Raw genomic sequence first — 12,612 nt, 5'->3', positions numbered from 1 at the left:
AATGCTAAATGACTGTCTGGTATTTAATTTATCATCTATATTCTAGTGGAAAATGCCCTAAACATAGGAGTCAGGAGTCTTGTGGAGGAATTTTGGTTCCTTCAGTTATTAGCCATGTGTACTTGGTGATTTTTCTGAGTCTCTGCTGCTGCATCTTTTCTGAGAGGATGATAACATCTACCTCCCAGGGTTTTGTTAGGTTACCAAGGAGAAATATGTGAAACCCTTGGTACTGGGTCAACATTATTGAGCACAATGTCCCAGGCACTGGAATCTATTTTCAGTATAGTAAATTGTCTCATATAATCTTTTCATTATAAAGTAAGGAATATTATTCTACTCATTTCATGATTGAGAAAACTGATACCTGGTGATGGGAAAACACTTGCCTAAGATCCCAAAGCCAGTAAGTGGCAGAGGCAGGATCTGAATCCAATCTTTCTGACTCTAACTCTCACATGCTCCATCACAATGTTATATTAAGAAAGTCTTACATGCTATTTGTAGTTGATTAAATGTCATTTTAGTCCTATTTCTATAACTTCTTACAAATCAGACACTAAATCAGGAGCTTCCTCATTCTTAAAACATTGTGTGTGTTAGTCACTCAGTCGTGTCCAACTCTTTGTGACCCTATGGATTGGAGCCTGCCAGGCTCCTCTGTCCATGGGATTTTCCAGGCAAGAATACTGGAGTGAAAGGCTTTTCCCTTTTCCAGGGGCTCTTCTTGACCGAGGGATCAAACCCAGCTCTCCTGCATTGTGGGCAGATTCTTTACCATCTGAGCCACCAGGAAAGTCCATTAAAACATTGGTTTACACTAAAATTAGCTTGAGTTCTTTTACCTTGACCAAATAGCAAGGTGAAGGTCACCCTGCAGTGAACCCTTCCTCTAACCCTGCCCTGTCCAGCCATGCCTTGGGGTGATGCAGCTTGATGCTCTTAGCATCATCTCTGTGCTGTTCAGGCATGGATCCCAAGACACTGTGTGGTGCTGTCTTCCACCTTCATTTTAATTTTTTTCTCAAAAATTTTTACCAGTCTCCTTTCTTATGATTTCCACCAAGATCAAAACCCCTCTGAAGGGAAGTCTCCCTTCTTTCTGGAGGGTGAAAATAATTTGTTGTTGGTGGGAGGCTCTCTCTGACCAAGTGGTAAGGTAGGGGAGCAATAGCATTTTCATGCCAGCACCCTGGATGACAGGGTAGCCCCAAGAGTACTTCCACTGGTCCCACATGATAAAGGATCCCCAGCGAGGGCAGCAGCTAACTTTTTCAGAAGGCTCTCGCCTTTTAGAGTGCTTTAATTTTAACATAACATGTCCTTCTTTTTCATTTCATTTCTTTTAAAAGGTGAATGCATAAAAAAAATTATAAAAAATCCCATAATCTAATTTCTTTAAGATTTCTGGTTGATTTTTTAAAAGTAAACATTTATAATGTTAGCAAAATCAGAGTATAAAAACATAGACAATAGAAGGTGGGCTAGTCTCTTTTTCCCTAGACAACATCCACTAACCTAACAGTTATGAGAGTCTATGAACTTACAAATGCCTATGAAATGATTTTGGAGGAGGGCATGGCAACCCACTCCAGTATTCTTCCCTGGAGAATCCCACAGACAGAGGAGCCTGGTGGGCTATAGACCATGGCATTGCAAAGAGTTGGATGCGACTGAAGCAATTTAGCACACATGAAACAATTTAAGACCTGGAAAAGTATTGATTCTAAAAGACAATGAAGAAAATTTATAAATTAAAAATTAAATAATGTTTATTTACGTGTATTAAAAAATGGAATATTAGTCAACAGGTTAACTACAGTTCAAGTAAATTTAACACTTCCATAGTTATATATACATTATATATTTAATGAAGGATGTGGATGTGTTTTATTATACTTGTGATATGAGAGGAACTTCTAAGGAGGAGTGCTAGGGGCTCTTAAAAGACTTAAAGTAAGTGGCCCTGCCTTCCTTAACCTTACCCCCAGACCCTGTTCCCTTTTAAAGATAACAAGTTCAATTTACGTTTTGTTGATTCCTTTCAGCAAAAAGTTTTTAAAAGCACATTCTTATATATATGTGTCCCAGACCTGGCTTCACCATAGACAGTGGGTCTCAGCTCAGCAGATGGTGGTGGAGGCTGTGTATGCTACTGGGATTCTGGTGTTGGTTCTCCCCTGCTTATGGCCCTTGGCTCAACACCTTGCTTTGCAATGCCCTTCTCCAAAGGGAACTGGCTCCCTCAAGACTATACTATAGGGATTGGTCAGTGAGGGAGCTGGTGATATAAAATCTTGGCCCTGTGCATAAATAGGGGACATCTCTGAAGAGGCACCCCAACCCCCAAGCCTCCTATGGGTTGGGCTGCAACTGTATCATTGTTCATCTTCTTCTGAAGCCCTGTTCTTTTTCATTTTTTTTTAAAAAAAGAATCCTTTTATTTTTATTTATTTATTATTTTTGGTTGTGCTGGGTCTTCGCTGCTGCAAGGGCTTCTCTCTAGTTGCGGCAAGTGGGACCTACTCTCTAGTTGCAGTGCTCAGGCTTCTCACTGTGGTGGCTTCTCTCGTTGCAGAGCATGGGCTCTAGGGCACACAGGCTCAGCAGCTGTGACTTGTGGGCTCTGGAGCACAAGCTCAATGTTTGTGGCGCACAGGTTTAGTTGCTCCATGGCATGTAGGATCTTCCCAGATCAGGGATCGAATTCTTGTCTCCTGTGTTGGCAGGAGCCACCAGGGAAGCCCCGCAAAGCCCAGTTCTGCTTTCCCAGTCCTTCACTATCTTTGAAAGGCTTGCTCCTGAGAGCCCTTCCCAGCAAAACTCCAGTACACTCATTCCTGTCTCCGTCTCTCCCCTGAGCATCCAACCTGGGACACTGACCTATCTCATCCTCTTTAATGGTTATGGAGGACATTCCACAGAATGACTCTGTCATGTTTTACATTCTCTGCGGATGGATACATGAGTAGCTTCTGGTTTTTCATATATTCTTGATGAACTCCCTCACCTCTTTCAGGTCTTGCTCAAATATCACCTCATTAAGATCTACCCCTCACCACTCTTTAACCTGTACTCCTGACTTAATATTTTTCAAAGACTTCCCACTTTATAACCCATAGTTTTCCTGCTCAGTATGTATATTGATATTGCTTACTGTCCACATCCTTCCACTGGTCTGTAAGCTCTACTACAGGGTCTTCTCTTACTTGCTCACTAATTTATCTCAAGTGTCTAGAACAGTGCCTGGCATGCTAACTATTTGATGAGTATATTCCATATTGAACATCTTTACACATTTATCTTAATGAACTTTTGTAAAGAGTCAACACTGGGACTGCTGGATAGAAGGCTCATGAATTTAGGATTTCATCGGTAGTGCTAATTGCTCTTCTGAGGGTTACGCCAATTTCTACTCTTCTTCAGGTGAATTTTGGAAATAGAACAATTTAAAAGTATTGACTGCCTTTCAGACTCTACTATCAATGAATTCAAGATATTATAAAAAGTTGTGAGAAGTAGTTGTTTGGAAAAACACCCAGATAGTGTTGCTGTACTCAACAAAAGCAAAGTTCATGGCAGTAAAAAGTGGAGCCAGTCAGCCTTCCTTTCGGGAGAGTCTTCTCTCTCCATCATGCTGGCTGATGTCCAGTCTGTAATCACGTACTCACTTCTCTTTGGGCTCAAAATTGACAAAAAGAGTTTCTGAACTCACAGTGTTTGCCTCGCCACCACACAGGAATTCATTAATCCCTGGGCCCTAGACATAGTTTGAAAGGATTGTGAACAAACTCCAAGCATTAATCCTATTATCTTTTGTATTGATATTTGAGAATTTTCACAACATCAGCAACATCACCTTTAAAAATGAATCCATGTGATATTGAGAGTGAAATACCTAGTAAAGAGTTCTTACTGTAGCGTCATTCTGACAAGTTTGCCATTCTCTGTGATAAACACTGTCATTATTTCTGACAGTGCTGGTAAAAGATGTTCATTAAAATGTGCAGAAGGAAACCACCATGTAACTCATGAGTGTGTAGGGAAGGAGAACAATGATAATTTTGAAAAGGTAAATATACAGATCAGCTCTCCCTTGCCCTTCTCAGGTACCCTAGCATAAAGGTGTTGAGACTTATAAAACTGTCAAAACTAGAATTTTAAATAAAAAGGTGGGCCTTTTGCAGTATCTGAAAATAAGTTGCTCTATTCTACTATAGAATAGTAGAATACCTTGGCATATTTGTATATATCTCGGCATTGTCGATTTTCATTTTGGTTACTATCCACTGAGCAATATATTCGACACATAAATCAAGTCTCTACAGTGCTTGTGGGAAATCACATCTGTTTCTCACAATAGTACTTTGAAATTATCATTAAAATCTTTTTATTCTTTTTTTTTTTTTTTACATTTTCCTTCTGCCTCTGTTTTCTGCCTGGATCTTAAATAATAACCATTTTTATTGCATCTTATGAACTCATCCAAAGGCATGGGTGGCAGCTGATCAAGTCTTCTTAGAATGTGATTAATAATGTGGCTGTAAATGAAACCAACAGTTATGGCCTCTCCAAGAACAATTGTTGGCTGAGAGATGTCTGATTTTATATAAGTATTGGGAAGGTTGTGTTTTCATTTCCTCATAATCTTGGGGGTCAAAGTAGTGAGTCAAAAGATAAAACATAGAAACACAGTGTAGAAAAAGTCAATTTTCTATATTTTTCTACTTAGCACAGTGGTTACAAATATCTTTCTCTTGCTACATAGAACCACAGTCTATAGAATCATTATATTTCAGAAGTTGGAGGGAATCTTAGAATTTCTCATGTCGTTCCACACATACTTTTCCAAATAGGGAAGCTTAGCCTAGAGAGGCTCAGTGCATGGTGTAGCTAGTTAGTGACACTTCTTTGTGATCACAAGTTAGTGGCAGTCAGGACCAGGGCTCTCAGGTTTTATGAGTCCTGATACAATGTGTTTTCCAAGAGAGAACCACCTCTAAATCTTTCCATTCTTTGATCCCTCTCTTGCCGACTCTTAAACAGTTCTAACAATTGTGACTGCAGTTTTTCAACAACTGTAACAGCACTGGTTTCTATCTGCAATGCTTAATCGACAGCTCTGAATTTCATTAGGGACTTTGTGTCTTGTACAGTTTTATCTGCTACTGGAATTACCCTGAGGGTAACATGAGGTTTCTGAGTAGCAATCAATTGTAATAGAAGGTGTGGTTATTTTCTTCCTTTATTTTCCACAGGCAATTTATAAACCTTCAAGAGCTTGTCAGTTGTTGTGAGTGCTCTGTTTTCTGGTGAGTTTCTTTGCCCTGTGATCATAAACTTAGTGCTGCAAAGGCCGTTACTGCAGGTGCATAACGGAAGGCCGGCCTCACTTGCCTGACCACGATTTGGGACGGCTCTATAAATTCCTCAAGCTTCTGTAAGAAGGTGGCTGAACCCTATTCTAACCAACCCTCTGTTTCAGGCTGTGAGCCTGACTGACACTTCTCCACTCGTGGGACACATGATCCCTGTTACCTTTGGGGAGTCAAATCACCAGTCACCTCCACTGCCTGTTTCCAGCCTTGGAACCTATGACTTCAGCCTTCCCTCATGCTACAAGTTTTAGTTCCTACCAGGTCCACAAAAATACTTATCTCATCTTAAAGTATACATTGCTATCATTTTAGCCACTATTACTTTGTAAAGTTACAGTCTGTCTTAATCAGAAATCCCCAAAATACAACTTGTGAATGAGTCAGGGATGGTATTCAACTATTTTGCTACTGCATTCATTCGGGTTGTGATGACCAGTGATGATGAACACAGTCTCTTACTTCTCTAGAGATGGCTCCAGTTTGTCCAATGGGACTCTTAGAGTATCGATATTTCAAAAGTTCTTTGCTCTCCCTCACATGCCCTTTGGTTGTTGTGGGTACAAACAAGAGGAAAATGCCAAGATTAAAATGCTTTTCAAAATTCTAGCATGTAGCTAGAGCCATTAAAAAATATTAAGATTCTGGAATTGGTGGTGTAACTGTTAAGGATTTCAAACAGAAAAGGGAGGTGTGGTAGGTAGAACTGAGAGATCACTCTCAAGATTCTCACCCCCGGCATATACACCCATGACTCCCCACCACCACCAATTTGAGGGTGGTTGTTGTTTAGTCACTAAGTCATATCTGACTCTTTGCAACCCCATGAACTCCAGGCTCCTCTGTCCTCCACTATCTCTCAGAGTTTTCTCAAATTCATGTCCACTGAGTCAGTGATACCATCCAACCACCTCATCCTCTGCCACCCCCTTCTCCTTTTGCCTTCAATCTCTCCCAGCATCAGGGTCTTTTCCCATAAATCGGCTCTTTGCATCAGGAGGCCAAAATATTAGAGCTTCAGCATCAGCACCGGTCCTTTCAATTAATATTCAGGGTTGATTTCCTTTATGATTGACTGGTTTGATCTTGCTGTCCAAGGGACTCTCAGGAGTCTTCTCCAGCACAATTTGAAAGCATTAGTTCTTTAGTGCTCAATCTTCTTTATGATCCAACTCTCCCATTCGAAAAGGAGATTGCAACCCACTCCAGTATTCTTGCCTGGAGAATCCCATGGACAGAGGAGCCTGGAGGGTTATAGTCCATAGGGTTGCAAAGAGTTGGACATAACTGAAGCGACTTAGCATTAGCACTGGAAAAACCATAGCTTTGAGTATACTGACCTTTGTTGGCAAAGTGATATCTCTACTTTTTAATATGCTGTCTAGGTTTGTCATAGTTTTCCTTCTAGGGAACAAGAGTCTTTTAATTTGAGAGTGAACAGGATTGTGAATATGATGGAATTCACTCCCATAATTCAATTCAATTCAATCTCTCAGTCGTGTCCGACTCTTTGTGATCGCCATGGACTGCCAATGCAGTAGCTGCAGGAGATGTCAGTTCAATTCCTGGGTCAGGAAGTTCTGGACACCATTATAACTGGAAGCACCCAAAACATTATACTGTTTTATGACATAAAGCATGAAGAGAGTGGTATAACTTGGTGACCAAGTAATATACTGTTCCATGACATCACAATTTCAAAAACTTTTAGACTCCACATTTTTAGTTTTGGTTCAGAAAGCATGCCAGTCCTGAGTACTGTCAGCGTCAAGATCCATTTGGGAGTCACTAAAAGCTCAAACATTTTCCCTAGAAAGCAAGATGCTTGCAGTGCCTGTTCTCATTCTAATAAGAGACTCTGTCCTGTTCAGAAAACAAAACAGGCTCCTCTACTTTAATCTGACTAATTTTTCCATCTGCATATGTATTGGGTTAGTCAAAAAGTTCGTTTGTGTCTTTGGCCAATCCAAAGTATCCACGGTATACCTGGCCCTTCAATTAGCAAAAAAAAAAAAAAAATCTGCTTTTCAGGCCCTCAGGAGAGAGCAATGTTTATTTGATCACCATTTACTCCTTGCCACAGCTCTCCCGATACTCGATACTCGACAGGCATGGAATTAGGAGAATGCAATGAATCCATTCTTCCAGGCATCTAAATTCTATCAAATTAGAAACCTGCCCCTTCAACTGTCTGTGACTACGGTTCACGGGAGTGGGGCCAGAGACTCCTGATTTTAGGAGTAACAGTGAATTGGACCAATTCATGGCCCATCACAAGATCCTCATGCCACACCACTATATGAGAACACCTGAACTAGATGATCTGAAAGTGGTGTTACCTGTGGCTTCCTATGTTCTGCCTGTCACTCTCCACCCTCAAGATGAAATGTCGAGGCTAGGTCATCTTAGACATGTTTATGTTATATCTTCAGTGTTCATGAAGAGTATACACAAGAAATGGTCACATGAAGAATAATCGTGACAAATCTTCACTGATGACACAGTCATTATGTTTTTTCTTTGTATAAGAGCCAATACAGGACATTTCTTCAAAAATTTAATACAAGGAAAATAAAGTTATGTATACATGCTGTTTTGTTTTATCATTCAATGAGAAAGATAATCTACTGGCAGCCAAAATAAAGTTATCTAAATAAGCTGTGCTGTGCTATGCTGAGTTGCCCATCATATCCAACTCTTTGCAACCCCATGGACTGTAGCCCACCAGGCTCCTCTGTCCATGGGGATTCTCCAGGCAAGAATACTAGTGTGTTGCCATGCCCTCCTCCAGGGATATCTTCCCAACACAGGGTTTGAACCCAGGTCTCCTACATTGCAGGTGGACTCTTTACCATCTGAGCCACCAGGGAAGCACAAGAATACTGGAGTGGGTAGCCTGTCTCTTCTACTGGGGGAATTCGCTGACCCAGGAGTTGAAATGGGGTCTGCTGCATTGCAGGCAGATTCTTTACCGGCTGAGTTACCCGGGAAGCCCCTAAATAAGGTAAGTCTTGTTTTATCATTCAGTGAAAAAGATAATCTACTGGCAGGCAAGAATCTCAGAGTTAAGGTCAATGTTTGATTACAGTAACTCTATTAGCCTTGATATATATCTTCTTCCTACCTGCATATTTTTCTATTTGTATTTCAATATGCTGTGATGAATGCCTTTTTAGAGAGTAGCCTATTTGTATATTTTTAAATGCTCAAATGGATGATAAACAAAGCTTTAAGAATATATTATAAAAGCCCAAATCTTATATTCTAAGATGCAATATAATAAAATGGTTAAAAGCCATATTGTGCGGTTCAAAGCCCAATTCAGCTACTCTTGATTTTGGATAAAGTCTAACCTCTCTGTGATTCAGCTTCCTTATCTCTAAAATGGAGGAAATAAGAGTACCTCCTAAGAGGGTTATTTTGAAGAATAAATGTATTAATATGCAGGAAGCACTTAGTAAACACTAAAAACAATTTTCTCTTATTATCTCATGTGTGTGTGTACGTGCTCAGTCCCTCAGTTGTGTCCATCTCTCTGCAGCCTGCCAGGCTCCTCTGCCCAAGGAATTTTTCCAGGCAAGAATACAGGGGTGGGTTGCCATTTCCTCCTCCAGGGTATCTTCCCCGACCCAGGGACTGAACCCACGTCTCCTGAATTGGCAGGTGGATTCTTTATCATTGCACCACCTGGGAATCCCAAATTTGTCATGAGGTAATGTTAAACTCTTTCAGTACATGGTATGATCAAAATGTCATATCCTATTTGGCCCCTTAACTTCATCCATTCAAATGCAATGTATAATGCTTACCTACTGTGGCAGATGCTGATGAGAGCAGAGATTTGCCCCAGGAGCCCCAGCCTGCCCATCCCCCTCCACGTGGAGAGGAATCCACAGCCTGTAAAAAGCCAGATTAGCCACAAGGTCAGCAATTCGTTTATCCCTGAATGGAAAAATACCCGTTTGTTTGAAACACAAAGACGGTTAAACAAATCACCAACAACCATATCTCACTGGATTATAGTTTATAAGGACCATAAAAGAATATACCAATCCATGCTGCAATGTGTACTTTGGAATCAAACTGATGTGTAGTGGGGTTGGCATCTGAGGGCTTAGCTTAAAGTGAGAAGGGAATTTGATGTCAACCAAGACCCAAATCTCCCATTATCTGGAAGACAGTGACAGAGCTGTGGATGGGAGGGGAAGATTTAATACCTTAGGGCACAAAGTGACTTGAAAAACTCCAAAACAACCTTGACTCGTGCAATTGTTTTCCCAGAACTAGAAAAAAATGTGCTCTTCAAGGGAGATAGAGTTAACTTTCAAATCTCTAGGGTGGTAGGAGGAGCTTTGGCATGGAAGTTAGCAGGCAAGCTGTCTACAAAAGCATCAGTAAACTTGAAGATGGGGAGCAGCAACAGGAAGCCTTTGAGGCAGACAACTTTCAAGGTGTCCACTCCACTCACAATGACCCCTGGAACTGTATCTCTCAGTCAGTGGGCACAGTTGATTCAAATTCTTTTTCCTGCGTATTTGGATTGGGACACAGATTCTTGTTCAGCTTGAATAGAAGATCCCCCATGCAGACTAAGAATTAAGAGAAAGCAGAGTGAGCAGAATGACGGAGATAAGCTCAGGGAAGCTGTCTGGATTCCAGGTAGCTTCTCAACCCCTGGTTCCTCTCTCTCTTCAAAGCCCTGCAGCATTCCTACCTTTGGGTTCTATCGGATTCCAGCACAGTGTTTCTCTCTTTCTCTCAATATTTTTGTTCACTGAAATATCCATAGAGCATAGAAGAGTTCATGGCATATAATGAGTGCTTATTTATTTATTCAATAGCTAAATTTATTCAACTTAGTTGTTGAATAAATGACTGAAATTCATCGATTTTCTTAGGTGTGCAATAGTTTCTGTAACTTGTGACAGAATGCATCCTGACTCAAAAAAAAAAAAAAAAAGAACCACCGCTCTCTAATATCCAGGAATACATTTTACAAAATGAGGCAAAAATACATTAGGTGGTAGAGAATTACAGCGATTTCATTCCAAGAAAAGAAAGGAAGAAGTTACGGAGGAAGTGAAAAATTCCTAGAGTTTGTAGATTCTATAACTTTTGACCCAAGGCTGATCCATCATCCTCCCCAACTACTTTCCCCCTACAGTCTTCCACCCTTTCAGATAAGAGCAGCCATGTGAAACTGCTTTGACCAATGAGATATAAATGAGAAGGGTTCACTTTCATGATAAATTATACAGTTACAGCTGGTGACAACTCTCCCCTCTCCTTTTATTCTGCCCTGAATGTGAACCTGGTGCTTGAAACTGAAGCAGCCATTTTTGCTGCCTTAAGGGACAGGCCAGGGAATCACACTGGTTCTGGCCCTGGTGGGCTACTAAACAAATATGAGTTATTGCCTATCTCCATTCTGTTAAATGAGGAATTAAAAAAAAAAATCACTATTTTGTGAGCCATTATACGTTAAATTTTAGTTGAGCTTTCCTGATGGCTCAGATGGTAAAGAATCTGCCTGCAATGCAGGTTTGATCCCAAATGCTATTCCTAACTGATTCACTTAGTTAATATCAAACACCACCCATCAGTGTAGACTACTGGTTAAGTGTAAACATTATGGAATTAAGTTGCTTGGGTTTGACTCTAGGCTCTACCATTTTGGACAAGTTAATTACTCAAGTCTTTTAAAGTCATCATTGACATTACAAAATGCAGCCATGAGTATAAGAACCAATAACCTCACGGGTTTATTGTGAAAATTAAAATAACTCACATAAAGCTGTGAGCATAGTGCTAACACATAATAAATACTCTAGAAATGTTAACTGTTAACAATAAGAATGATTAACTACAGTTTTAACACTAAGAAGCAAAAAGCTATGAAAGTTGGCTGATAATTTTTTCTGTTTGGAAACAATGAGAAGCCTGTTAACGTGAATGGAAATACTCAAGATTCATGACAGTCTGCTTTCATTTTTGGTGTCTACATTGATTTACTTCACTTGAGCAATGAAGCCAGTGGCAATTTTATACCATGATGAAGACAGATGTAAGTTGGTGATTAATATAATTCTTTCATGGGATAAATCACTACCTATGTGATTAGGGAAAGTTAATACACTTAGGGGTGACAGCTTCTGACTCAAATTTACAATACTTAATATGCTCTGACAGCTGGTAATTGACTAGCAAATGGAAATAAATGTTAAATGAGTCTAGAACTTTTTGCTGTATAAGTGACTACTTCAATTGCTTTATTAATAAAGCTGCTTTGACATTGAGCTGTGACTTCTTGATCAGCTACAGAGAATGGCAAATACTCAAATAACAAAATGTGTACATTTAACATAAAAACCATATAAACTGTTTGACATGGATTGTAAATATATCTCATCTTGAGTACTGTCTCCACTTTAAGTGGCTTTAATGTCACATGCTTATGAGACTATAAAGTAGGCAGCATGGATATACTCAGGTATCCCATTTTCATATATGAAAATTTTAAAGCTTCTTTCTCATCCTCACCCATGTAACTCCCACCTCCTTTAACAGACGACTTCCCATCCTAATCCATAGAGAAAATAGAAGCCATCTGATAAGAACTCTCTCAACTTCCTCCTGCCCCCTTCCCCTAAACTCTCAGAAGAATGAGAGTCATATTGTAACAGCAAATCAGACTTGGCTTGATCAGGAGGGATCTCCAAAACTCAACTGGAGATTATTGACACATCTATAACTGTTGTGTGCGCCTAAGAAGATGAAAGAGTGCAAGATTCTATCAAGTTCAAAGTTCTTTAAATAGAAAAGACATTTACATATCGGGTATTCCATTTAAAGGTCTTTATCATTAAATAGAAAATTCATTCATTTATTTTTAAGTTATCAAGTAGAAAAATATGTATACATCTTAGAATTCCATTAAATTCAAAGGTTTTCAGCACTTAAGATAGAAAATATATGTACCTCTTTTAAAAGATAAAGACCAACCTGACAGTCCTATTTCCTTTAGTAGATTAAGATTTAGAGACTATGTATATAGCTTTGGTCTTGGGATATGGACGGTAGAAGTTGTGAGACCAAAATCTCTTTAAGTTTTGTACTCATGACACAGCAGTTCTAAGGAGGGGCTCAGTGTGACATTGGGAGGATGTAAATTGGGAGGATGCCTGTACCTCTGTTAAAATATTTGCTAAAAAATGGCCTCAGTTGTTCCCAAGGAACT

General features: G+C 39.8%; 1 protein-coding gene across 4 annotated transcripts in view; it reads right to left on the bottom strand.

The window, feature by feature from the left end:
- FAM114A1 (family with sequence similarity 114 member A1) overlaps positions 1–12,612 on the bottom strand; it is a 79,939-nt gene that overhangs the window by 47,767 nt on the left and 19,560 nt on the right. For all 4 annotated transcript variants that reach the window (XM_055433991.2, XM_055433990.2, XM_055433993.2 and 1 more), the window contains exon 3: positions 9,185–9,272. In XM_055433991.2, coding sequence (XP_055289966.2) covers positions 9,185–9,272 — 88 coding nt within the window. The remainder of the gene's footprint in view (positions 1–9,184; positions 9,273–12,612) is intronic.

Source organism: Moschus berezovskii, chromosome 5, assembly GCF_049115385.1.
Source record: "Moschus berezovskii isolate FMDL1 chromosome 5, NW_MosBer_1.0, whole genome shotgun sequence".
Classification (NCBI taxonomy): domain Eukaryota; kingdom Metazoa; phylum Chordata; class Mammalia; order Artiodactyla; family Moschidae; genus Moschus; species Moschus berezovskii.
Note: the sequence above shows the minus strand (reverse complement) of the source record. Positions and strands in the feature narration are given on the sequence as shown.